The sequence below is a fragment of the Fukomys damarensis genome, unplaced genomic scaffold, assembly GCF_012274545.1.
Source record: "Fukomys damarensis isolate Sample0158 unplaced genomic scaffold, DMR_v1.0_HiC HiC_scaffold_13, whole genome shotgun sequence".
Classification (NCBI taxonomy): Eukaryota; Metazoa; Chordata; class Mammalia; order Rodentia; family Bathyergidae; genus Fukomys; species Fukomys damarensis.
This window is the reverse complement of record NW_022900925.1, coordinates 27,943,500-27,971,229: the sequence shown is the minus strand read 5'-3', so window position 1 is coordinate 27,971,229 and position 27,730 is coordinate 27,943,500. Positions and strand designations below refer to the sequence as shown.

The 27,730-nt window shown below is 53.1% G+C and overlaps 1 protein-coding gene across 8 annotated transcripts in view; it reads left to right on the top strand.

Moving 5' to 3' along the window:
* Msi2 (musashi RNA binding protein 2) overlaps positions 1-27,730 on the top strand; it is a 363,233-nt gene that overhangs the window by 309,560 nt on the left and 25,943 nt on the right. For 4 of the 8 annotated variants that reach the window (XM_010620230.3, XM_033762961.1, XM_033762959.1 and 1 more), the window contains 3 exons: positions 3,156-3,230; positions 21,600-21,623; positions 22,877-22,939. In XM_010620230.3, coding sequence (XP_010618532.1) covers positions 3,156-3,230; positions 21,600-21,623; positions 22,877-22,939 — 162 coding nt within the window. Of the gene's footprint in view, positions 1-3,155; positions 3,231-6,483; positions 11,011-21,599; positions 21,624-22,876; positions 22,940-27,730 lie in introns of those variants that run through there. The other 4 variants (XM_010620228.3, XM_033762960.1, XM_010620227.3 and 1 more) reach the window with 2 other exon arrangements.

Below are 27,730 nucleotides of genomic sequence, written 5' to 3'. Positions count from 1 at the left end.
TTTTTTTTTTTTTTTTTTTTTTACTTTAGTGACAAGAGATAATTACTGTGGGATTGATCGGGCGTCCAGAGTACTGGAGCAAATAAATTGTGCAGTGGCCAGTGCGGGAGGGGCCCGGCTGCTAATGGAAGTGGTGACTAGGTCATCCCACCGTAATGTGGCTTGATGGAGCGTCCGCATGGGCCTGCTGTAATGTGTTATTGATATGCAGCCAGCCAATTTCCCCCGTGCGGCAGGGGCTGTGAGCCATTGGAGCAGAGCTGGGCTGCACAGCAGTAAATGAAGAGGAAAATTGAAGTAATGTTGTATTATAAATTTATAATTTCATCTGCCTGACCTTAGAGGTGTTCAGAGATGAGATCCTCCCCCGCTTTGACAGATGCCAAATTTTCCTGTCTCTCTTTCAGGAGACGATGATATTGACCTTTCCAAAAAGTGGGGTGGGGCCCAAAGTTGGGTGAATGTAACCTCACTTCTGTTCTCTCCTGTTGGAGACTTTCAGATAACGCCAGGAAGAAAGCATATATGTAATCCGATCTTAAAAGTGGCCTGAGGACAGCTGGCCTGTTTGCTGTCCCTCCTCCACACCATGGGAGAGTGACACATGGTTGTATGCTTTTGCTGTCAGATTAACACTAAAATATTTAAGACCCCCAGCTCTGAAATTAGAAGCGAAGGAGCCATTTTTCATTAGGAAGGCCTCTAGGCAGCAGTGATTTGGCTGTTTGCATATAATCCGTTTATCAATATTGTTGAAATAATGGTATAACAAATGTAGTGCTGAAAGCTATGATTTGATAGCAAGTGATTAATCTGGAGGAGACTTGAGCTGCCCAGCCATGAATTAAATATATTCCAAGAAGAAGCCAGTGTGCCTGTGTCCGTTTAAGGCATCTGAGGTCTCCATCTTTCCCCATTAGGTCCCTACTCTGAGCATCCCTGGGCTTCAGCCCCTTGGAGAGCAATTGGTGCAAAGCTGCTGGATGATTCTGTCTCACCTGGCAGCTTCTGCCAAGGAGACACCAAGTGAGGGCGATAAGCACACATGAGTAGAGCGGTGGCAGGGCCCTATTGAGGGACAGAGGGCGCAGTTCACCAGTGAGTTCAGTGTTTCTGCAAATTTGGGAAGGCTTTGGCTGAAGCTGAGGAAGGGAGCCATGGCTGGTCTCCGTTGAGAATTCGGGCACGTCATTGCCATGGGAAGACAGGACCTGTAAGTCTTTCTGCGGGTGGCAAGGTTCATGCTCTGGGAGAAAAGGAAGACCCCCGTTTTAGGTCAGCTTGGTATAACGAAATTCCATAGACTGAGCAGCTGCTGAACAACACACATTTATTACAGTGTCAGAGGCTGAGAAGTCCAAGGTTAAAGTTCTGGTAGATTCCGTATCTGGCCAGGGTCTGTGCCTCATAGATACCTCGATGTCCTCCCTTATTGGAAGGGATGAGGCTGTCTCTGGGGTCTCCTTTAAAAGTGCACTAATACCATTCCTGAAGCCTCTGCTCTCGTGACCTGCTCACCTCCCAGAGGCTCCACCTCCTGATACCATCCCATTGAGTGTTAGGGTTTCAGTATATGAATGGGGAGGAGGGTGCTGCATTCACATCATAGTACTATCTCCAAGGGCATAGTTATGGGCCACAGACAGCGCAGGAGCCAAGTCTTCTGGCCTTCAGACCTATGAGTGTCAGTTCTGGGTCCGTGGCAGGTCCAGCACAGAAGCCACACACCAGCATCCCAGAAGAGGGAGGGATAATAGGTTGTGTTTGAGGAGCTCTGAGGCACAAAAGCTCTAATCAGGCAGCAGGAAGACAAGCAAAGTCTGACTCATGACAGCAGAGTGAAGTGAGGTGGTATTTAGTCAGTGAATCCTCTTCCTTGAGCCCTTGCTTGCAGGGTCAGAGAGCGCCTGGCGTGACATGTGAGAATCCCCTGGGGAGGTTGGGGAAGAGATCTCTGGGCCAGGGTTGTGTAGGAATGCAGAGAACCTGGTCATTGTCCTAAACCCACCCATCAAAGTACCTTTCTATCAGCCATCTGGAGACAAGCAACAGAAATGACTCTGGTAGCTGTAGGCAGCAGAGGAGGAGTGTGGGCAGTGTGGGAATTGACAAAGTCTGGACAACGGGACACAGAGGAGGCAGGAAATGGGGGAGCTGTGTGGTCAGAGCCCCACACCCAGCCAAGGGAACAGCGCTGGTCAGGGGGCCACTATTACCACATCTTGACGTTGGGCTCTGCTGCTGACACTAAAATAAATTCTGAGCCAACCAGCAGTCATACAGGAAGGGAGTTCAGGTTCCTGGCAACTCCAAAACCACCGCAGGCATCCACTTCCGAGGTCAAAGCAAGTCTAGGTGGCATTGTAGAAGCATGAATGTGGCCATACACCAAGTGGAAGGAGGCAGAATAAGCCTCGGGTGCAGGGACAGGAGGTAGCCGTGAATCTGGCCAGTGAAATCCTAGCCCAGGAGGGTTACACAGGCCTATGTTGTAGCCAGAAGCGAGAGACAAGGACATGAAAATGGCTGGAGCTGAAAGGGGTTGGTAACCTCTCAGAGAGGATCTCATCGGTATCAGGATGCACCAGCAGGGTTTTCACTGCACCCCTCAGTGTCTCAATGACGCTGACACAGCTATGAAGTACGCATGTTGGATGTGGGCCTCCCCCAGGCCATGACACTTAGGCCTGGCATTTCCCAGGGCACAGGGTGAGCCCTGAATGTGGCCACTAAACTCCAGCCCCAAGTACCCAAACCCTGTCTGGTGCAGGCCCTGTGGTCCACTGCCTCAGGAGGAGGCATTACAAGGACTTTAATCTCCTACTGTCAACAGCTTTAAGGAAAAGTACATTCAGGGTAAGCTCTCCAAATGTCAGAGTGAGGCACAGGCCCTGTGTTTGGTGCTAATGCGTGGCATTTACTCTGCAGGTTCAAGAAAGTGCATGGGCTTTGGGAGATCTGGCTGCCTAAATATGGGTTAATTACCAGCAGGCTGGCAGCATCCCCCCAGCCACAGAAGGGGCGACCCAGACCCTGGGTAAAGACCTTCCCTGGAGACAAAGCCCTCCATGAAAGTAACTGGGATTGTTCGTCACTGCCACCCTCCCCAAGATGGCACCCCAGAGGCCAATAACGGCTTTCTTTCTGTTTTCAAGGCTACCCCAACTTTGTGGCAACCTATGGCCGAGGCTACCCTGGATTCGCTCCTAGCTATGGCTATCAGTTCCCAGGTGAGTGGCTGGACTCCTAGGGCTTTGGGAAGTGGGGTGCATTTGGGAGGATCAGGAAGATCCCCAAAGGAGAACGCAGTCCACACATCTTCATTTAAGAGATAACCTAGTTATGCTAACTTCCAAGTCCACCAGGCCATCATCAGGATGCAGCTAGAGTTTCTGACTCACCAGAGTCTGTCTTTGGTGCTGGGTATCTGAAAGTAGCAGCTTTAACAGGAAGGGAAACAGACAGAGGCAGGAGGCTCCCTCTGCTTACTTTCTTTTTCTGAGTCTGTCTCTAGTGTTTCCTTACTGGGGGCTGAATGCTAGGGCCAGGGTTCTTTCACCCTTCTACCACCCCACAGCCTCCTGATCCCTGCGTCTGTGTACTGATGTCTGACTTCTCCCTGCCCTTTCTTCTTTTCCTCCTCTTCTCTGCCCTGGCTGCTCTGGCTTTGGGGCCTTCCGTTGTGTGTTGGTGTTTTGCGGATGGGGTTTGGGTTAGCTGTCCATCCTGGACAGGGCAGTTTGGATTCTCCTGCCCTTTGTGTGACAGCAAAGGATTGAAGTATAGTGCTCAGGGATGCCCAGCTATGTGCCCTGGTGCTGTACTTCAAAGGCAGTGGGCAGCTAGGGTGGGCCTGGTCTGGTGGGGTAGGGTGGGTGCTGAAGGAAGTCATGTTTATGGGGCCTTGCTTTTCCCTGTGGAGGTGAGCCTGTCCTTCCCAGGCTTGGAATACAGATGAGAATATGCTGGGTGCTTGTGTTGTGTCTGAGTGAAAGGTCAGGAAGGTTTCTGGAGCAGAGTCTGGTCCTCTCGTTCTCTGCTGCAGGAGAGTCTCCAGGAGCTGGCTCTGAGTAGAGTTGCATTCCTGGCTGGTCACCCTGGACTCAGTGGCCTGGGAGTGTAAGGGCTGAAATGAATGAGGAAGCAAAGGGAGCAGAGAAGTAGCCTGAGGGGGTGGCTCGGCAGTGCAGTGAGGGCCTCTGACAGCTGGTGTTGGTCTCAATCTGAGCTCTGGTTGGGGAAGGCAGTAGACGCAAGAGGCATTTGGGACACTTAGAGCCATGCCCCGAGGCGCCCACAATCAGTACTGGAAGCCTGGCGCTTGTCCTGACACCAGTTGGCAGATTGGCTGTGGCAGGTCACCCAGTGTACTGGACCTTTCCATGAGCAGGGTGCTGGGTGGAGTCTGTGTTCCTCTCCCATGGTGCATCGTCGCAGGGGCAGATGGGTGTGGCGGTGGAAGTTTCACATCGATGGGTGTGAGTCACCCCGGGCTGGAGCAGCTCCCCATCCAGGAGGGCCCCTTCGCTTGCCCCGGGGAAGCTGTTCCCCAGGCTCCTTGCAGCTGTGGCTCCTTCCAGTGGCCAGGGGCCCTGGACCCGAGAAAGGAGGATTCGCATAGCGGTGCCTCCACAGAGCTCGAGCAGCGCTGCTGTTGAGTTTTCCCGGCTGCAGGTGGATACCCTGAGGCACAGAGAGGGAGGAAACCCTGCCCTGGGGTCACAGCAGGCAAGGGGCAGAGCCAGCATGTTCACCCAAGCAGTCCTGGCTGTTAACGTCTACACTGTCCTGTCTCCCTAGTGTCCATTTGTCCAGCGTGATAAGAGTGCCCTTTAGAATCAAGGTTTCAGTTAAATTCAGTGAAAAGGAAAACTTCAGCTGCTCTGTCCCACTGGCTATATTTCAGCTTCTCAGTGGCTACTGTGGTCCCTTCTTGTTAGAATGTAGACCATTTCCATCACCATGGAAGTTCTACTGGGTAGAGCTGTTCCAGAGCTTAAAGGATACAGCTGTGTGGTCCACACGGCAACACACACGCGCACACCTCTTCCCCAGGTCACTACCCCGGGTCTCCAATCCTCACCTGCAAGAGACCCTCGGGCTCCCCTCTTCCAGCTCCCGGTGCTGGTCTCCCTGGAAGCCAAGGTTTGGGAATGAGCAGAGGGAGGTGCAGCGGTAATGCATGAAGATTAGCCGTTTATCACCGGTTCCAGCTCTGCCACTTAGCACAACTGGCTGGATCTGAATGGGACAGAAAGCTGGCATTAAAGTGGACAGGCAGCAGCTCTCTGCCCCGTGGGGGTGAGCTGTTCTGTGAGCAAACTTTTTGTCTCCTTTTCCTGTCCATGGACACCCTGAAGCCTTTTGCTTTTCTTAACTGACAGCCAGAAAGAGGCCCCCGGTGGCCACAAGAGTGAGCCTCCTGCTGTCAGGGAGGCCAAGAGTGTGAGTGACCTTGGCTGGGAAGGGCAGTCTTGGCAACGATCCTACTCCTGACCTCAGCCCTAAAGGAGCTGCCCCTTATGACTCATTGGCTCCTCTGCTTGTCCCTGACGCCTCCCTGAGCACCCAGTGGTCCTAGACCCAAAGTTTGAGGTCACTGTGCCACCCAGTCAAGGCGCTGGTGTGCTGTTCCTGTGGGAACCAGACACAGCCCCGTCCTAGAGCTTGGCCTCATGGGCAGGGTGGCATCTGTGTCTTGCCTCGGACTACAAGGCGTGTTTCCAGTAGATGTAGCTAAGGCAGCGAGGGAGCAAGGGGTACCCAGAGCTGGGGCAGCCCAACCCTCTGCCTTCTCTTCACCCTCATCTGGTTGATTCCATTGACGCCTCTCCACACCCTAGGGAGCCTGTGACTTTGTGACATCGGCACAGCTTGCGGTGCCACCACCTAACTATCCTGATGTTTTCTCTGTGGTCCTTTCAGCATCCTCACTGTGTGCGCCCACCTCCTACCTTGGCCCTCCTTGTGGTGTGTGAGTCCCGTACCCGACCCCCAGCCCCTCTTACGCTGCCAGGGCCCCAGGACACCGCTTCCTGAGGGAAACAGAGGCACCACAAGTCCTCGGGAGCTGGCCGGTGTCTGTCCTGTCTGCTTTCATTCCCACGCCGGCACAGGCTGGCCTTTGCACCTGTGTGTCCCCAGTCTGTGAACATCTGTCTCCTCTGGCTGGGGTCCCGGTCGCCCTCCCACCCGTGTGACAGGGCTTGTGGCAGATCTTCCAGGCCACCTAGGTGGAGTGAAGCATCACCTGCCTCTGCCCACCTGTAGGCTTCTGTGAGAATAAGTGAGATGTTCTGAGGTGAGGGCTGGACACCTTTGGTAATTACTAGGGCCACCTGGGGCACGATGGCTTCAACCCAAACCCAGGCACCACCCCGGCCCAGGTTTGAAGGAGGAGTTGTGAGGAGTTTCCTCTCATGTCCCCCTCTGGACTTTTAGTTCATTTTAATCTGTTAATTCTGTTCTTATTTCACTTTGCAGACTATTTGCCGATTTCACAAGACATAATTTTTATCAACTAGCCCTTAAGAGAGGCATAGCAAATTGGGGTTTGCCACCATTTCTAGAGAGGACACAGCCCCGACCTGGGCCACCCCAGCTGATGTCAGGGCCCACTGAAACTCTGTCCTAACAGCCTGTTTGAACGAATATTCCTTTTCTCTTTTAATTCTTGGAAAAGACTTCATTGCCTCGCTCACTTGAAACAACAACAAATTATCCTCCAAGTCCCATCTTGTTTTGTGTCCTGTATGCACTGTGACCAAGCCCACCGGGCCAAGGGGAACTTCTCACAGACTTTGTAGAGATCCTCAGGGGAATCCAGGAAGAAGGTGCAAAGTTTTTAAGATAAGGATCAACCGAGCTTGTTGGGCATGTCGTGAGGTGAGCTCTTAAGTGCTGGCAGCCCACAGGGGTGGCAGCTGTGTGACTTCGGAGCCCCAGTGGTGAATGATGGCAAAAGTGAACGCACACATAGGGCCTTCTAGAAAAATATGTGAAAAACATAATCTAAAAGAGCAGCTATAGAGTTGTGACGATTGCCACCTTCCTGTGTAGAGCCAGCCTGTTCCCGGCTCTTGCTGTAATTAGCACATCGGCCTCAGAGAAGCAACAGCGGAATAGCCCTGGCCCCTATCCTGGGCTGGGCTCACGGGCACCAGTCCACACTGGGCCCCTCTCCTGCCAGCTTCCTCACCTCCCTGCCTATTCTGGCCTTGCCTTTCTTGATGGCACCACTGGGTTCTAAGAGCCCATCTGATCAGCTGCATCCCAAGGCTGGCATCCCCAGTGCCACCCCCAGAAGGATCTTTGCCCACATTGCTAACCCCCCTCCCTCTTTGAAACAAACAGCCTCCCTCTTATTAACAAACAGCCCGTGGCTCAGTTGACCTGCAGCCATCACCCCTCTGTCTGTGCCCATGGTTTGTGAGAAGTGAGCTATGTGCTTCCTTCTCATGCATCCGATGTGAGCAGATCCATATGTTTGAATCTCGTCGTCTTTGAGACACCACGTACCCCGTTTGGCTCATCTCACTAAGATGCTGGGTGTAGTAATTGGATAGTTCCCTTTTATTTTGCCACAGGCTTTTGTATAGTTTTTTTTTTTTCCAGAAAATTATGGCTCCTCCCCCTTCATATTTTGCTTTGCTATGAATTGCTTTGCTTTAGTGAACTTGTCCTAGTATCCTTGCCTCACAGACGTGTCAGCCATTGTGAATTTCCTCCATCCCTGTAAATAGTTCGTCTGTGCTGCTCCCTAATGACGTTCTATTTTTTTCCCCTGTAAGCAACTGAGGTAGAAAAATAAATTGTTTACCACGGACGTGCTGTGTGCTGCTGTCTCTTAGCCTGACAGTGTCCTGTTCTCGCTCCAGGGGAGGTGAATGCACTAAATAACCAGTACTGATGAGAGCTGGGGAAAGTCTCTAAAAGCATGCAAGCCTCCCCGCTGCCACCGGTGCCCAGCCCTCCCTGCTTCCTTGAGAGCCCAGGGCTGGCTCGGTGGAGGTGATCTGTCCTTGAACAGAATGACAGAGCATCTGCATGCACCAGCTTGCATGGTCCTGCCCCCTGCCCAGTCTCCACCATCATTCCACCCTCAAGTCAAAGCACTGCTGGAACATCTGGGAGCCCCTCACATCTGTGTAGCAGGTGTGTGTGTGTGTGTGTGTGCACGCGCGCGTGTGTGTGTGTGCTTGTGCACACTGGCCTGTGGGTAAGTGTGCATGTGGCCTGCTTTCTTAACTCCCCTGAGCACTACAGTTTGATGGAGACACCAGTGGTACAGTGGAAACGTTGCTGGATGTGACACGAAGGCCTTCTTTGCAGATTTCACCTGGCCACTCAGGAGCCACGCGACTTTGAGCAAGTTACGTAGATAGGCCTGTAAGCCTGGGGATTATGAATGTACCTAGCTAGTTGGGCTGCTAGAATTAAGAGATAACGTGTGTCTGTGAGTGTAAATGCTATCAAGTTAGAAGTTTTAGAAATTGAGCATTGGTGTTCTTGTTAGATCGACTTTCCAGCCCAGAGTTCCTGTCCATACCCCCCATGAGTGCTGCCTGGGTCTGCCGATCAGTGAAAGAAATGATGTAGGATCCCCAGGTGCAACCACAGAGTCACTGGGACTCCTCTTCCCTCCCTCCCTGTGTGCCAGGCATCTGGACTGAGTAAGACTCCATCAAGATTCTCAGAGCCCTGCCCAGGGACAGAGGACTGGTGATCGGACCCTTTGAGTGTTCAGGGCTGGGTGCTTAGCTAGGCAAATGGAAGCTCTCTGTGCAATGAGGGACAAAGGAGAGCTGATGATACATTGCCCACTAGAGAAGGTGACCTGCGGAGTGAGTGCCCAAAAGTCAGGTAGAACTAGCTGACGTACAGAAGAAAGTGTGTCATATCCCAGGCAGAGAAATGGTGTGCTTGATCCCTGAATCGGATAACTTTGTAAAGAGAAAGATAAAAATAATAAAAAATAAGAAGGTCCCAAACCAAAGAAGAATTTTTCTCTCTCCCATGTAAAAGAAGCCTGGATGTGGCTACACAATCTAAGGGTTCTGTTTTTCTTCTCTTTTCCCGTTCTGTCACGTTCAGCATAGGATTCTACCACATAGTCTGAGGAGACTGCTCAAGCTCCGGCCATCACATACTCTTCCCATAAGAATGCATCTCTTCTCTTTTCATAACACTTCTCTTTAATAACACTTCTTGGAACTCATGCCTGACACTCTACTTAGATCCATATCTTCAGAACTTGGTCGCACGGCCAGTTTCAGCTGCAAGGAAATGTTAACATGTCTTTATTCCATTAACACCAGAATGCTCTGGCGCTAAGGAAAAAGAGTGACAGGTTCTAGGAACCATTTAACAATCTCTGCTACAGACCCGAGAGGAGCGCTGTTTGAGTCCCAGGGGTTACAAGCACATCGGTGGATGGGGAGCCTGCAGGAGTGGCTTGGCAGAGGCCAGACAGGAGGTAGTGGCGCGTGGGGCAGGGTCCACAGTCAGACTGGGTCCCAGAGCTGACAAAGGTGTGAAGAGGTTCTGAAGGAGGGGTGGATGTGCTCAGACTTCTGGAGTAGGTCACAGGGTCTGGGAAAGGCAAGGCCAGTGAGGAAACTTCCGGGAATCAGGAAAACCACCCCTTCTCTCAGCACCCCTGCCGCTCTCTTCCTGGCCGTGCTCTCCGTCAGCTCCATCCCTCTTTCCCTGAGAAACTGGTCTCATCTCAGTGCCCTGTGGACTGGTGAACACTGCTTCCCCGAGGTTCCCTGGAGCTCTGCTTCCGGTGACCAGCAGAGAGGACTGGGTGGGGCGCCACTGGCTGGCAGCCGTGCTAGAACTTACGGCCCATTGTACTCTGTCTCAGTGTCCCTGACTAATGATGGCTCTTGGGTGCCGGATGACACCCAGGGACTCTTTGGTGTCCCTGGCCATCATCCAAGGACTTCTTTTTCTCAGGAGGGGATGCTCCTCCAGGCCCTGGTGAGACCAGTCACCTAGTGTGTGGGCAAAAGCAGAGGCTTGGTGGTGCATCACGGCTTGAATGTGTAAAGCAGGGAGGGGAGAGCCCACACTTTTTGGAGGCAGAGTTCACCTCACACAGGACACCTCAGGGAGGCTAGGCCATAGGGAGGGGCAGCGTTCTGAAGTCGTGCTCATCTGTCTGCTCTGAGGACGTTTTGCAGTTCTGAGAAATGCTACGGGCTGTCACTCCAGAGGCCTGGGTGTGGTCACCTGCTCCTGCAGAGACCTCCATGGTCAGTCCCTGCTCAGGAGAGGCAAGACCTGGGCCTGTGCTCACGGAGTGGCCCCCACCCTCGCACCCCATTTCTCCAAAGAATCCCCAGCTGAACAGCCATGCCAGGAACAAAGGCAGTTCCGAGGCTGCCCTGTTTGGAATTGCAGAATCCAAGACTTAGGATGACCTCTCCTTTGGAGTCCTTTGACTCCGTGTCATCTTCTGCTTCTGTTTGTAAAAGGCTCTTTTCTCAGCTCCACCTCCCCACCGCCCATGCCCTCACCGAAACTCTAATGTTTCATCAATGTGGATCCTCAACAGTGAGCAATGGCAGCTCTCTCCCTGGTCGGGAAGTAGATCTTGCAGCATCCGGACAGTGTACTTGGCCTCCCAGATAGGTTGTAACCATGGAATCACATATCTGGGGTCCCAGCTAGATGCTGCCACACTAAAAACAGAAGTGCTCCCTTGTTGGGGAGAGCCCCACACATCTGTCTATCCCAGCCTTCTAATCTGCACATCCGCTCTGCCCTGTGGCCTCCTCTCCAGGGATTACCCCCTCACAGAGGATCCACAGCCAAGCTTAAATCACAAGCCAGCTCCCGCAGGCCAGCCCGCTCCTGCACCACCTGGCCTGTGTGTACTGGGGGCTTATCCTCTCTTTTGCATATTAAAGGGAGTTTACTCGGGAAGGTAGGGCTGCTGCTTTCAAAGGAGCTGCGAAAGGGAAATGAAATTCATTTGGTAGCACACCCCGAATCCAAAGCAGCCTGGCAGGGAGGCTTGTTGGGTCTGGGGATGTTCCGGAAGTTGCCTCAGTGTGGAAAATCAGGAGCTGACTCTATTCCCAAATGAAAGCAGAGCACAGTGCCTAATAGGCACTTAATAAATGTTTGCAGAAATGAATTGGAGCAATTGGAATTGACAGGAATTGCTGGTTTCACTTGCGATCCACTTCCTGTGCCTCTTGAAGCTCCTCTGCATAAATAAAGGGGGATGTGACTAAGTGAGCGCTCAGCTCCCCACGGAAAAGCACGGTGTACTGTTCTCGGGCGGGAGGTTAGGGGGTGGAGTCCTTGTCCTTCGCTTGCCAGGAGAGGACAGTCACCTCTGACCTCGGTTTCCCCACCTTTCAAATGGGGCTGTTGATCTTTGCCCTGCCTTCTCCCTCACAGGCTGGTGAGAGGCCTCAGTGAACCAGGAAAGGTCATAGTGTGTCCATGGAAGATGACCCTGGACAGGGGGCAGAGGGACCGCCAGGGGTGGCAGTGAAAGAAGCCGTAGACGTGGCCTCTTTCTCAAGCCCAGCAGGCTGAGTCTGGGTCCCCCCATCCGTCTCCCTGCACTGCTGTCCAAAGATCCCTATACTTTCTTAGGTCCCTGTAGCAGCAGCCTCGTAGTTCCCCATTAAGTCTGCCAGCAGGGACTTAATCACTTCTCCTCAAACCTTCAGTTTTCATTTCCATCAGCAAAACAAGCCAAAGCCTGCAGTTTAAAACACAACACAAAACAATGAGAGGAAAGAAAAAAAAAATCAGTTACTCAAGAGGGTGAAATTGCGGGCAGACAGCAGTGCCGGGCCTGAAGGTTGGGCAGGGTGTGCCCGATGAACAGCCAAGGACAAACAGAAGGCAAAGGTGTGACCGCCACTCCCTCCTCCTCAGACTGCAAAGAGTGCCTGCTCCTGGGCTTCCAATGAGTCTAGGCGAGCTGGGTCCTGGGAGACCCCAGCCAGCGGGGTCTCTGCCTCTGCTCTCTGACCCTATAGCCGGGGCAAGAATGAATACTGCAGATGGTTGGTTGTCACACCTGTCCCAGGAGGGCATTTGAGGGCATAGAGATGCTGAGTGAGGAAACAGGAATTCAGAGCCTGGAAGAGCACCCCGCTTGTGGCCAGATCTCTTGGTCTGCCCAGCGTGGTGGTGGCAGTGTGCGAGGACAGCGAGCGGCAGAGGAGGAAGCTCTGACCATGCTGAGAAGCTTTCAGGAAGGGGTGAGGTCTTAGCCTGTCCAGGTGGGTGCAGCAGAATGCAGTAGACAGGTCTGCTACTCCGCAGAAGTGCGTTTCTCCGTTCTGAGGGCTGGGAGGTCTGAGGTCAAGGCAGGAGAAGCCTCAGTGTCTGGTGAGGATATTTCCTGGTCCATAAATGGCCACTTCTCACCGAGTCCTTGCTTGGTGAAAGGGGCTGGTGTTCTGGGGTCCCTTGGTGAGGGCACTGATCTCAATCAGGAGCACTCCACCCTCGTCACCTGATCCACCTCCCAAAGGCGCCACCTCTAACACTATCACCTTTAGGGTGAGGATTTCACTTATGGATACTGGGGGACAGAAAGGCTCAGACCACAGAAGGTGACATCTGATCTGGGAAGTTTACCAGACAGATGGTTGGGGGGGTCTGGGTTTAGGGACCAGCAGGTGCAATCACAAACATTGCGTGTCTTTCTGTCCTCATTCTTACTCCATGGATCCCATCCTTGTACCTGGACCAAGACAGTGAGACGACTAACACTTTTGCATTGGGAAGCCAGTGCCCTGTTTCCCCAGACCCCAGCCTCGCCGGCAGACTCTGAGGCAGGCATGTTGACCTCAATCACTCCACTGATAGGCCCTGCAGGCTCTGCCTGGGTGCTGTCGGCCAGGGCTGCCTTCCCTGGAAGTGGGAAGCCCTGTCCAGACATGTCAGTCCACAAGGGATAGGACAGCCCCGCCTGTAGAGGCTCTGCCGCCTGCTGTGAGTCTGAGCAGGTTCTTAGCTGGCTTTGGGGCTTCTCCAGGCTCTCTTCTGATCTCCATATCCAGCCTCGTGGGGATTCAGTAAGGTTCGGAGCAGGAAGAGACAGAATCCTCCGCCCCCATTCCCAACCCCATGACCATGCCCACCCTTCCCTTATACATTCAGCAGTCACAAGGCAGCCCCATGTCGCAGGCCCTGCCTCAGGTGCTGGTGATAGCCTGATACTTGAGAGACCAGCCTCTGCCTGTGTAGGTCACTTGTTGGGAGCCACTTGGTGAAAGGACCAGAAAGGCTTCTCTGCCCCTGCCCTTCCAGAGGAGCTGGGAGTTCCTGGCCAGACCTCCCAGAGGAAGGCGTGTTCTGGGCAGGAGGGCGGTGGCATTGTCAGCCCAGCTGATGGGCATAAGCTCCAGGGCTCAGGCATCCGCGTTCATACCTGGTGCAATTATGTCACAGGGCTGCGGCCACCCCAGCTAGGCTGTCCCCGAATCCAGCCCAGCCCTTGGGTCCTATAGTCACATGACCCACTACAGGTAGAGCTCACACTTGAGATGAAACTACACTTATCACTCTCAAGCAAATTATAAATGTTATCTATTAAAGCCCCTAGGATGCCAAATGTCATGTAAATTAATAGGATTTTAGAATAGGAAGCACCAGAGGGATTTCTCAGCTCTACCGCTGTTACCTTGGGCAATAACAATAAAAATAGGAATAAAAACTATTTCACTTGCACTGAGTGCCTGACGGCACCGTGCTCTCTCACTGAATCCTCATAGCAGCCTACAAGGAGATGGCGGCAACTGTTCTAAAGAGGGGAGAAGTGAGTCGGGGGCTTTCTTAGGTAGCTAGGAAGAGTGGGAGATGGAATTTTTACCACTTGCAGTCAACCACCATTGGACACTGTTTCCCTTACCTCCCAGGCCCATGGCCCATCCTCTGTTAGACACAATAGTGACTTTTCCCTGTAGAATGGGAAGCCGCAGGGAAGCCATGCAGGGAAATGTCTAGCCCATTGTTCCACTAGGGTCATGATGAATATTCTCCCATCATCAGAACCAAGTCCTGTGTTTCATAAGTGAAGAAAGAAAGGCATGGAGGAGGCCATTCTTCTTCCATCCTTTACTGATCCAGCGGTGTGACTACAGGCTGTTTACATGTTTAAATAGTTCTTAACCTGTTGGTAAACAGCCATTGCCCTGCACCCCCTACCCCACCCCAAAGCCTTCCCCACCACCTCGGCTCCCTCCTGAGAGTCCCTGGCACCCTGTGATGCTCACCAGAAGAGGAAGTGCCAGGGATCTGTCTAACGGAGGCACTTGTGATCTACCAGTCCTGAAACGTCCTATGCCGGGATGACCAGGCTGGAGGGCCACCGCCTCACAGGGGAGGGAACTTGAGATCCCTGGTGTTCTTTACTTTCTGACCTAGCGTTGGGGCCAAGGTTGGAGCCTGGGATCACTCATCGAGCTGTCCTGGCGCTCAGGGCTCCAGCAGGTGCTGTCCTGGTGCAGAGGTGGGCGCTACAGGCTGGCAGTGTTGGGAGTCCACAGGGATGGATCTGTGGGAGAGGCCCACAGGGAGTGGAACTGGGGAGAAAGTGGACGTGGTGAAGAGGCCTAAGGGTTTAGGCTCAAAAATGGGTAGGCAGGAGATTCCGGTGGGGAGAAGCAAGATTTTAACTGTGTCTAGCAGTTTAACATAGGAACTCTGGGAAACTAGAAACAGTGTAAAAGCCGTCTGAACAGTAAGCTCTAAAAGCTGAATGGTTTTGTCTTGACATCCTTCGGTTGTGGGTGGGAGAGTGTCTCAAAAGCAGAAATTGACATTTTTATGAGACGTGGGGAGAGGACTGTGGAAGAAAACACTCAAAATAGTCTACGAATGCTCCTTAGAACCTGCCGTCTGAAACCCCTTCACTTTGAAGGTCAGAGTCTTGGTCTCGGTCATGGTTGTGATGTCAGAAAGATGGGCAGAGGTTTGTGCTATGGGGAAGTGGATGTCCCTTTGCTAGAAGTGAGCCGCAGACTACAGGGACAGGGCAAGGAGCAGGCCCTGGATGAGCTGCGTGTGGCTGTTCGCCCCCTCTCTCCTGCTGGAGAATGGTTCTGAGCAAGACCAGAAGCCCTTGTGACACGTCAGCCATCCTGATGTGGCCATCTAGCCTCGCTGCATCCTCAAGGCCCTGGTGGTTAAGGGAAGGATGAATGAGGCTGGGACTCCCTAGAGCCTCGAAAGTCAAAAGGACTTGCAACTCTGCAGGTAGTAATTGGGCAGAAATTGAGAGACCTGTGTCGTGATCAGATGTCACAGTGATTTTTTTTTTTTTTTTTAATTGGGCGGAATGGAGATGGTGAGACCTTCGGGGCTAGGTCGGGATCATAGCTGTGAGAATATACCCACTTCCTTTTGTTTTGCCTCTTTGACCTTGGAGGGAGGAATTAGTTGGAACGGCTATTCCTGTCCCCGGGGACTGAATCTTGTTATTGTCCTTCCATCTTCAAGCAGCATTTGAACTGTGTTTAGATTGTTGAGCTCAGCTAGAAGACCCTAAATCAGACACGGCCCAGGACTGGCTGTAAGCTAGACAGGGCTCCGAGGCACAGGCCCCCCACCCCCTTTCTGCCACAGCGAGCCACGGGCCCCTGTACCTGAAAGCCCAGTTTATTACTTTCCAGTTGTCTCTCCTCAGAGAGCTGGTTTGTATACAGCCTGATCCTTGGGCCCTGCCCTAGCAATGAAGCCTCCTTTCCCAATCGGGGACTAGCAACCGACTGTAAGCTCCATGAGGGAAGGGACTCTGCTATTGTTCATTGCTCAGGACAGTTCTTGGTACACAGCAGTTGCTCTATAAATATTTACAGAGGGGCCAGGAGCTGAGAATAGGTGTTGTTATCCAAGGAACTACTGCCATTCACTGCAGGAGCTCTGGGTAATGAGGTCCTGAATGCTGGCCTCCAGCTCTGTGCTGGGAGCACCTGAGTGATTCAGGGGTAGAAAGGACCTAGGGAGAGGCCTGCTAGGTCCAAGTCCCCAGACAGCTGTCTGCTTCTGACTCCCAGGACAGTCCCAGGACCCAAGCACATAGTACCTACTGTAGTATTCACAGCCGTACATTAGAGTCTCCCATGGGTGCTTAGCACTTGTTCTCAGGCTGTGCCACAGTGGGTTTATCAGGTCGCAAGAGCATGAGGCTAGGCCCAAGCACAACTCCAAGTCCTCCGGGGTATGGGCAGGGTGCAGCCCAGGTTTGGGGTGTTGCCTTCTGGAAGGGGGATGCACTGAACTTGAGCTGCAAGATGGGCTGCTGCAGGTGACGGAAGTGCCCGTCTCAAAAGGAGCATGGGGCAGTCCGAGTACCCTCGGGCACTCCCCTCCTCTGCAACCCTCCGTGCTGCTTTCTGATCTGCTGGGGTTGAGACCAAAGCCAGTTTCTGAGCTGGGAATCATTCATCAAGGAAAAGATCAGGAGCTGTGAAGTGCATGCAAGGGCCAGGGGCAGGACTCGTCTTGCTCCCAGTCCTTAGGGACACCGGGCAGCAGGTGCTGTCTTTTGCTCCCTGAGTCAGAAAGAATCTGCAGACACACACACACCTTCATCTCTAGCCTGGCACTCGGGCTCTGTGCTTGTCTTTTCTGGGGAAGTGTTATCATCTCCAGAGGTGTTCGTGCTTTCTGTTTCACGCTTCTACAAACTGCAAGGTGGACAACATCTTTGTTTCAGTGGCAACAAAACTGTGAAACCACGCAGAATGACGTTGCAGGGGCTTTCACTTTACTCCCAGCCACACATCCACACATCCTGGAGTTAACATTCTTGCTAAATAGCAATTGTATGAAAATTTACTGGAAGCAGCTTTTGTGCCTTCCCTCTATTTTAAGTGCTAACACCCCTAGGACTGTGGGTCTCAGAACCTCTCCCCTTGCATAGGTAGGAACCAGGCCCAGTCTGGCCCACCCCTCGCCCTCCCAGCAAGCAGGCCTGGGATAGTTGCCAGGTTCCAAATGACTCATCTTCTAGCTGTGCCTGAGGGCTGAGGGTGAGACATTCCCATCCCTTAGTCCCCTCACATCCCTTTGGCCAGGTAGCAGCCTCACCCTTCTCCTCTGTCTGTTGGGACAGGAGTCGGGGGTTCCCCATAAGATGATGCTGTTGGCATACTCAGCTCCTACAAGGTGTTTGGAAGTCAGTTTGCTGTGTAACAAGCGTTGTCTTGTTGTTCTCCAAATTCTTTTCCAAATGGACATATATCTGTCAAAGTAAAATAGTATCATTTGATCGTATAAATGAGTCCCTTTGGTGATCCGCTTTGCTTCCTCTTTAGACCTTCTATTCTGTTGTGAACCCCTGGGCCCTTGAACTCCAAAAGTGTGTCTCCCAACTTTCTTCCTGCCTCAGCTGTTGGCAGCCACCACCCTCACGTTTTTTGTGTAGAAGTCGGAGCTATGAAATTTCTTGTACAAGTCTTAGCCCCACACCCCAGGCGGGCCTGCCCAGGAGGTGGGAGCAGCCTGGGCCAGCCAAAGTGACAGATGGTAGTGTTTCTAAACTCTGGTAGGACATGTTTCTTACATTCTGGGTGACAGTCTCTTCTTTCAGTTGCTTATTTTTTAGTGTTTGGATTCAGTGAAGCAACACTGGATTTAGCCAAGAATCGTTGAACCATCTATAGAAATGGCTGGTGGGGGGGTGTCGGCTGTGCTGGGAAGTGGGTGGAGATCTCTTGCAGCAAGCACAGTGTAGGAAACATTGTTTCTAATGGACTTTCAGAAAGATGTCCTTCAAATCTCACCTCCTGGGGCCATCAGGAGCTTCAGAGTTCTCTCATCTCCCCTTTTTAAGAGTGGCACAGAGGTGTCCACTGACTCATCCCAGGTCACAGAAGTAAGTGTGGACTGAGCACCATACTCTGGGCAGTCAGCTGTCTTTTCCTAATAGGGTAGTGAGAGGAGACTAAGGAAAAAGGTTCATGACTAACTGCTACCCGACAACAGGACAGGAGGCTGTGTCCTTTCACTGTTTGCTAAAACACACGGCCCAAGTCTTCCTTTCGAGTGAGGTTCTCTCCTACTCTGTGCATCAGAATCTTCTGGAAGGCCTTTAAAAGAGGCCCGGGTGCCACCTGATTCTGTGGGTGGAGAGGGGTCGGGACGTGGTGTGTTGTCGAAGCTCCTCCGGGCAGAATTGGGACTCGCTGCTCTAAATGGGGACAGCTGCCATGCTCCCTCAGATACAGTGCTCCGGTCCTGAGAATTAGATCTACTGCATTCTCAGGTGGCCTTTCCTTCCTCAAGGTCGAGCAGGTGCCAGCTCCTATGATGGGCCCTGTGACTTGGTTTTTTAAAATTATGGGTGCCTTTAAACTAGAGGTCCTTGGTCCAGGCTATGTACTGGGAAGCTTCTAAAGGTTTCAGTGCCCAGGCTGCACCAAACACTGAGACAGCCAGGATCCCTAGGGCTGGGACACGGGTGTCAGAATCTGTAAACCTCTCCGATGGTTCCATGGAGCTAATTGCCCACATGCCATAGCTCTGGCACCCTGGTTGGATTAGCCATGATCCTGGGGCCATTTGAGTTTGCTACCCCTGGAGCAGAGGATTGTAGGAGTGGGGAGGGGCTGCTAGAGTTGGAGGTGGCGCCACTTTCGGCTGTAGTTGACCAGAGCCGTGACCCCTGCCCTCAAGTCCTGACCATTGTCAGCTGGTACTCAGTGAGGATCTTCTGTGGGGCAGACTGTGCTGGATCCTAAATGGGATATGTGACTGAGTCCCTGCCCTAGAAGAGTTTGTCACCCAGCAAGAGAAATAAGATGTGCGTGCAAAAATAACTATGCTTAGGTAAGGCAGAAATCGGTAAGTGCCACAGAAGCAGTAAAAAGTGGGTACTGTGTCATATAATTCTCAAAAAAGAAAAAAACCAAGCCCCAAAACACATAGACTTCTGACTTGCAGTGAAGGATCACAGTTCCAAAAATCTGGGAAAGTGGGATGGTGGCCTCTTTCACTCAGACACATCTCTAACCCCAGAGTGGTGTCAGCACAAAGCCCAGAGGACTTGGGTTTGTCATCATCCTACAAGACAGGCTCTCGCAGGGCCAGCAGTGAAGGGACTGTAGAGGTCAGCGTGCTGGTCCTCCTGGGAGCGGAGGGAAGTTGCTCATGACCCAGAGAAGTGAAGCTTCTGGCCCGAGTCGCACAGCAAGGCAGGGGTGAGTCAGGGCCGGAAGCCAGGCTTTGGTGCCCAGCCCGGTGACCCTCCTGTTACTCTCCTTGAAGAGCAGAGGCATTTCAGGCTAGCAAGGGCTGTCCCCATTATGCCTGACCCCATTAACCAAGGACAGCTCCTACGACACACAGTGCCTGAATTCCACCATTAGTGCCTCATTCTTTTGTATCCTAGCATTCTCTTTGAATGAAAGGTTCCCAAAATGGAGGAACCTGTTACATTCCTGAGTTCCCAAATACCCAGCCAGAGCTCTCAGGCCCTCAAGATTTGAGTGACAGAACCTTTGTTCTCTGTTCTGCCAGATTTTCTGCTTCTGCAGAGGAAGTTCAGGTCATGGCAGTCTGCTGATCCAGTTTTGTCCTTGTTCAGACTAAGTAAAACACCTGTTCTTACACTGAGCTATAGAACTGTTGCTCCACTGAAGTGACATCAGAAGTTGGGACACTGTGAAGGGAATTCGGGCCGGCCCCTGTGTGCTTACCACCATGTGACCATTGTTTCCCCCTGCCAGGGGACAGTCCTATCTTGGAGAGGGTCTCGTGACTGCACAGGGACTGGATAAGCCTCGTGGAAATGACAGTTTACACCCACATAAACTGACCCGCTGCCGGGCATCAGTCTAAACACTTAGTGCATGCTAATCTTGCCCCAGTGTGGTCCTCCACTTTACAGATGGGCATATGGAGGGACAGAGAGGGTAAGAAACTGTCCCAAGATCTTACACATCCTAAGTGGCTGAGCCGGGATTTGAACTTACACGGGCCCCTTTTAGTCTGTGTGCTCAAGTATTTATTGCACTAAGCTGCTCACAGGGAGCTGCCTGGATGTCCCCTGTATGGGTTGGCCAGGGAAGCTGTGTAGAGGAGGGATTCCCACTCCATTCCCAGGAGCACAGCACGATGGTCCCCCCACTCCAGGAAGTGGGGTGCCACAATGGCCCAGGGCCATGGACTCTCACGGGGCAGGGAGCTTCACCGCAGCTTTGCACAGGCCTCACCAGAAGCCCTGAGCCCTGCCAGGCCCCCATGTAGTACCCTCCCCACCCACTGCCATGGCAGCCCTCTCCCTGTGAGCCCAGACTCCCCAGCTTCCCGAGGAGGTGCCTTCTCCAAGCCACCGGAAATGGGGTGTCCCTTCCTGCGCTGGCAGCCCTGGGGAAGTTGTTCTGCCAGGTCCTCCTGGGCGGGCCTGTCCTGGAGGTGAGCTGGGCCTCTGTCATCGCCACTTGAGGCCTCTGGCTCCACATGCCTACAAATACACCCAACATGCAACACTCATACACCAAACACACCACCCAGTCACACAGAACGCACACCCAGCACACACACATCCCAGTGCGTGTGTACACCCAGCACACAAACTCAACACGGGCAACTCCACCAACACAAACGCACTCCTACCTCTCTACCTGTCTTGTACCTCTGCTTGCCCATCCCCACGTGCCCACCTCCAGGTCACATGGAGAACAGAGTCGGCGTGAAGGGTAACCAGGGGGCTGGGTGGCCTGGCAGAACAGCAGAAGAGCAGGTCAGGACAGGATGGCTTGGTTCAGGATGCCAGTGCAGGTGTCTGGACAGAGGCTTGATGAGCCTCATGGTAGCAGGCTGTGCAGTGGCCCTGGTGTCTCAGAAGGAGGGGCCAAGGGCAGCAGCACAGAGTGGCAACCAGGCGGCTGTGGCCTGTGCTGCTGTGGGGGCAGGTGGGTGGCTCCCCCCTTGTCAGGCATCCCTCGTCACACCCATCCCTGGGCACCCAGCAGTTGGGCGACCAAGGGGAAATTCCATCCCTTAGCAGCATTTGCTGTTGGGTCTCTAGCAGGGCCTTTATCTGAGACAGAATAATGGGTTTCCTTTCTTGGGTAAGGTTTTTGTTCTTCCTCTTTCTCTCAGACTTTCTGTCCAAAACGGGCTCAACTCTGGAAAATAGACCTTTTGTTAACAAGTCGTCTTATTGCCCATACTCCCCTCCCTCAGCCACCACCTTTTCATGCTTCCAAGGAAACCTTCTGTGTCAAGTCCATGGTAAGACAGCACAAAAGAATACCTTGACCATTCCTCCTCTCCTCCACCTGCTGCTCCTCCTCCTCCAGCGTCCCCTGCACTCCACTCTGTGCCTGCAGCAGGAGCCCGGGGAAACAGAGGTGGGGACAGGGAGAAATAACTTGACTTCTTCCTTGTTTTCCTTCAGCGGTTTCTACCAGCATCACAAATCTAAATCCTGCCTGGAAGACGGGGAGAGGACTAGGATGGGACCCCTAGGTTCATGGCTGCCCTTTGGGCAGGGAGTGGCCTCCAGGCCTGGGAGCACAGTCTTCATGAGAGCTGGGAGACCCATTCCCAGCCTGGGACAACTGTATCCATTTATTTCACCTGGATCTTTCTTTTTCCCCCTTCAACAGCCCTATTACCATATTTAAATGCAAGTATGTCTCTTTTCATTGACATTTTCAGTAGCTTAGCCAGACCTTTTTTAGAGTAGCCTGTTCCTTTTGAACTCCTTTCCCCTCAGTAGTACTGTGTAGCTAGGACAGTAGTCTTAGAGTTTAGTGAGCTTCTAGTTTGCTCTGTTTGGAGGATGTCTCTCTTTCCTTCCTTTGCTCCTCTGCTCCTTGCTCTTCACAATGCATGTCTTCCTCCTCTTGTCCCACGGACGTCCCTTGTTCGAGAGGCTCAGTGGCTAAACTGGAGCAGCTCTGCTGGGGGCTTTTCGTTGAGTTTGCGGCTGGCTTCGGGCACATCGTCAAACACTGCCCGTCACTGGAAGCAGGGCTCAGGGTCAGGCCCGCACCTGCTGGACGGCCAAGGATGTCTTGTTCTGCGTGTGGGAGGGCACGTGCGTGGCTGTGCATGTTTGCCCAGGCGAGAGGAGGTGGCCTGCCTCTTCCTCCCCTGGGACATTCTGCAGCCACACACCTTGGCCCTCCGACTTATTCCTGCCTGGCACGGCCTGGCTGCCTAGTATGTTTTTAGCTTACACAAGCTAGGGCTGCAGAGACCCCTAGGGAGACCCTCCTGTGCTGGCTGACCGTGGAGTGGCGCTCAGCCAGAGAAGCCATATCTGAGTCCTTTAATTGCCCCGGGAGATGGAAGCACTAAAAAAGATCAAACCCAGCCTGACGGCTCTCCCAGCAGAGCCTCACTGGCCTCCCACAGCTGCCTCCATGTGTACACAGTCACCTAGGATCCCCCAGGCGCTGCTCCCTCAGACCCAGCTGATAGGACCTTTTGACGAGATTAGTGCTCACATGACTGAGTTTGAGGGCGTCTCCTGGCCTAGGTGCCTGTTCTGTCCAGAGGCCAACCCAAGGGCTTCCTCTCTCTCTGGCTGACCTGCACCTGGGACCCCTGTGGGGAGCAACAGACCTGCCCAGCCACGTGTGGCCTGCTCTGTACACGCTCTGGGGACCCAGTGTGTGTCTGTGCCATGCCTCCAGGGACACAGCACCCCCCCTGCAGTTGTTGTGTTCCTTCTGCTACCAGCCCCCGGGGCAAACCCATGTGAGAATCAGACACACCTAAAGACTGCATCTCCCAGAAGCCCAAGAGCCAATGATCTGTACCCCCTGCCCCAAGCTGCCCTTGAGACCCCTTCCCAGGCCTGTCTTCTGTGGGAGGGAGAGGTCTGCTGGGGACCCTGCCAGGCTCCCTCCTGACTCCGGCCCCTCCCTCCCTCCAGGCTTCCCAGCAGCAGCTTACGGACCAGTGGCGGCGGCGGCAGTGGCAGCAGCACGAGGATCAGGTAGGAAGGTGTGCGGGACAGGCCTCCCAGGCATGCCACCGTGTGCAGGGGAAGGTAAAGGCCCTGTCGGATCTGTGTGGCTGTGTCTGTCCAGCACTCCTCTCACCACTGCCCAGGAGAGGCAGTGGGGACAGGGAGGTGCGGGTGAAGAGGCCCGGTCCCCCAAGGGGAGGTCCCCCAGGGGTCAGTCCCAGTCCGGCTGCAAATAAAAGGTAGACTGTGATACTCCCAAGACAAAGGAAAACCAGAGTTCCCTTTTGACCTTGGGCTGTCCTTCTCCTGAGACCTGGCTTCTGGGCTCCTGTGGTCACTTCCTCCTTGGCTTTTGCGGGCCCAACAAGCTCCCTTCCATGGGGCTCTGATCAGCCTGAGGGGGACTCGGCTGTCCTCCGGGGCCCTGCAGCCCCTGGCAGGTGGGCCTGCTGAACCCTCAGAGCCCCTGAAGTACAAATGTGGGGTGAGCCCTTGAGGCTAGGGAGGGAGGGAAGCTGTGGTTTCCTGGAGTCCCTGCTGCTGGCCCCAGGTGAGCTCCAGCCACCAAGCAAATAGGGCCTTCTCTTTCATGAGGTTGCCCTAGACCTTCCCTCTCCAAATCCAACCTTGTAAGAGGTCTGGAACCACCGAGTGACCTGGGAGCCCTTCCTCAGCCTTGCTGGCATGCACCCCTCAGGTACCCTACTTTCCTAGGCCCTAGGGCCTCATCCCTGCCCTGGGCTCCCCTACAGCCACTGTTCTAGTTCCCTCACCCCCGCCTCCTTAAATTGAAAAGCCAAGGTCTGCAGTTCTCTCCCCGACCTCACCCAAGGGTCAGAGCACTGGCACACCCAGGAAGTGCTTTCATTTCCTATAACAGGGCTCTGGGTAGGTGGGTGGGACTGAGCAGTGGTGCTGGTGAGGGTACCAGGGAAAGGATGCATTAAAAACCCAGAGGGCAAATGCCAAAGACCCACACCCTCCACACTGGGAGGCCCATTAGAAAATGTCAGTAAAACTCCGTTCCATGCAAACTGGCACTGCCTCGGAGCTACAAAGGATCCATTCCCCAGAATCACCCATTGGGGTTTTGTTTGGAGGGGCCTATGAATTCTCAGGGGGGCGGCTACCAAAGGGCACTTTGCCAGACAGCTGAGTGGCAAGTGGCAGGCAGGCCCAGAGGGCTGGGCACCATCCACCCATGCCAGCTGGTCGCCAAAAGCCCCACCTGCACTCTGGCCAGTGCCCCTTGGTGCCCCCCACCCTGGGCCCTGGGGGCAGGGTGCACTGCCTAAGTGTGTCCCTGTTCTGCTTGGTTTTTTAACTTGAGTGCTTTTCATTATCGTTAAAAAAAAAAAAGCCTCAGTCCTACCTGTGCCTGGGATGGGAAAAAGATAAAAAACAATCTTGAGATTTTTGAGTGTTGTTGGTTGTTGTTTTCTCCGTTCAGTTTCTTTCTTTTTATAACTTGAATTATGAAACTAAACTTTAACCTGAAATTAACCCTGCCTCTCTCCCCACCCCACCCCATTCTCCTTGACTTCATGGCAAGTTTAAAGGGCAGCATGGGGTTCTTTGCAAGTCTGAGAGCGGTCTCCCCACAGTCTGTGCCCCCTTCTGCCATCCCAACCCTCCCACAGACCACCCCCCAGAGCCAGGCGGGAGTCCCACCCACCCTCTAACTCCTAACCCTCAAGGTCATCTCCAGCCACACTTTTGTTTTCCAGGGTCAATGGTGTTTTATTTGTAGCCATTTCTCCCACAGGCCATTCAAGATCCGTCATGCTCATCTCCGCACTGTTAGTGAATCGTATTCAGGAGTGTGCTCCCAGACCCCCTGCCCCACCCCAGTCTGGGTTAGTGCAAGGAGTAAATCCTCAACTCGAGGTGCCCACCGCCCAGGTGAGGCTCACCCAGCAAGCTACAGGGAAGCCCCCCCAGTGCTGCCTGGGGGTCATGGGTTTGGGGTGTTCCCCAGAACCACGCTACCGTAGTCAGAACATAGCCTGGCCCGCTTGTGTGTAGGCAGGGTTACAGAGTTGGGACCGGAAAGTCTCAGCCTCTCTTTCAATACATTCTGACTGGCAGGGAGACTGTCACCTTCTTCCCTCTAGAAAATGTCTAGAACTCCAAGGCTGGCAGTTGGTCTGTTATTTATCTGTTGAGCAGCCCTTCATTGGCAGAAACTCTTGGCTATGAATTGAGAAGGGCCACAGAGACTCTTTGGGGTATGTGTATCAGTCCAGGCCCTCGAAGGGCTCGTGCGGAGCTGATGACCCAGGTCTACCTATACCAGCTCCGGCAACCCTGCCCCTCACAGCCCAGCTCCTCCCCAGGAGCAAGCATCCTGGCTATGAGAAGGCTTCACAACTCAGTGCCTGTTCAGGGAGAATCCATTGAATACCTACCCAGAGCCTGGTACCTAACAGGAGACTCCAACCAGTAGGAAATGTGACCTCTGCTCCCCAGGGGGCTCTTGGGCTTGGTTTAGGGTTCAGACATCCTGTGGAAGGCCCTTTTTATGTCTCTGACTTTTGTCTAGCTCTACCATATTGGTTTTGCCCAGCTCCTTCCATATATTTTCGGGGGCCCTTCCTGAGTAAGAAGTACTGTGGAGAGCTGGGGGCTGGGAGGCAGCTTCATTGGGGCTCAGGTTGGAAACTTGCATCTGTCAGGGCTTTGGTGTCAGGGTAGGAGGTCCATGGGGTGCCTTGAGCTCTGCACCCAACTCAGCCCACTCCTCCGGGCCAGCCTGTCCACCTTTTCCCAGTTTCCCCAGGAACTGAGGCAAGCAGGGCTCAGGGGTCTCCCCGGTGAGGTCCCTGCCGACTCCTAGATAACTTCACTATCAGTGGTCACTTTTCTTTTGTCTTCACCTGGCAGTTTGAAATACCATCTTTTCTTGTGCTCAGTCAAGCGTTTGTCTGTTTATTTTGATCGTACTCATTCAGTTCCAGTGGCCCCATCATGCCCTACCCAAACCTAAGTCCAGTTTGGCAAACGACTCCCTCCAGTTGGGAGGGCAATGGTTCAGATACTCGGGGCTGCCTCATTTCTGGGTGATATGATGGGTGGGTCCATGGATCACTCTTAGAATTGCGGAGCCCCCTGGCGTACCCTGCCCCTTCCCCAGCCCATCTCCAGCCCCAGCCAGGACCCCTTACTGTACTTTATACTTGCCAGCTTTATTCCAGTCTAGTTACATGAGCTCCTGACGGTGGTGGTGAGTGTGAGCAGTCATGTTTCTGTTGTCTTTTCTCTTGCTTGGTTGGGGCTGCGGTGAGAGAGTGTCTCTGAGGCATACTTTCCTGCCTCTCTTACACTAGGATCTGCACACCTCCTCTCAAACACTCTTCTGAGCACGCTCAGCGGGAAGGTTTGTCCACACCTATTAATCCTCTCTCGGTGTCCAGCTTCCTGTTAGTACCAGCTGGTTTGCATGTTTTTGCTTGTTCAGATGAAACAGTTCAAGAAACAAACTCATATCCAACTCTCAAGAAATGTCTTTTTTTGTACACTTTCGTTTTTGATTTTTTTTATTAGTTACAACTCCAAAACACCTGTTGTCCAGTAAAACATTTCACACCTCCCTGCCTGTTCTTAGATTGTATGTATCTGTGGGACTGAACTAAATGCATGCCCTGTAGTAGATGTACTGGTAGCTGTAGCCGTAGTTGTAGAACATGCATTGTTGAGTTGATATTACAGGGTCTCCAACGGCTCAGTACAGCACGACCATCCGAAGGATAGCATGGGGAGCAGGCAGCGAAGGGGCTCCATATTTTCAATGTTGCCAAGGGACTTGGATCCATGTTCTCGCCATCAGCCACCACCACCTCCCCTCACGTTCCTCACTCCCCCAGTCCAGAACTGGGTCACCACCCTCAGCTCTAGCCTTCCTGACCGAGATCTCTGTTGAGAGTGTCCAACTTCAGTGAAAGAATGGAACCAGGGTGGGCAGGAGTATTAATGCCCTTCCCTGTTCTTATCTTCCTCATGCTGCTCTTGAACAGACAGCAGATCTTTTCTTACTTCTTAAGGCCCACCAGCCAGGCTCCTCCAAGTCCCTGTATGCCTTGAGTCCTTTGGCAGCTCACACCCTGCCCTTCAGGAATAGAGGTCCATGGGGAAGCCATGTCTGTATTGCTCCTTGGGGTAGAAGGAAGTGGGACACAGGAGGTGGGGGGCTTCAGACCCTACAGACAGGGCCTCACTTGATGCTGGTGAATGTTGGCCTTGATCGTTATGGTTGGTGAAGGTAAAAGTGGCCAGGCCGGTGAGTGATGACATCCCAATGTGGAGACGGCTGACCCAGCATCACGGGGAGAGAAGGGGAGGCAGGGCTGCAATATCTAGAGGTGAGGGCAACAGTTGTCCTCTCTCTCCCCAGGAAGGCTTCCCAGAGAGTTGGGACCATCTTTAGCCTCTCCCCTCTTCTCAGGAGGATGTGCGGTCAGCCATGCTTGGGCACACTGTCTTCCCTGCACTTGTGACAAGCCAGAGGGAATGTCAGAGGCCTCTTGGCACTTCAGAGATGTCCCTAATCTTTGCAAGTTGTTAAGTGAAGTAGTACTTCTATCTGAAACCTAACACTGCAGGAAGACGTGGGCAGGGTCTGAACCATTAGGGTGCATGTTCTGTGTTAAAGGGGAGACAGAGTTCAGGAAAAAGTCACAGAATCCACAAAGTTCCCAAAAGAACGTGTTGTGAGGGCTGGGGATTTAGCTCAGTGGTTCCACTGCCTGCCTCGCAAGCGCAAGGTCCCAAATTTGATCCCCAGTACCAAAAAAAAAAAAAAAAAAAAAAAAAAGGGCCTTT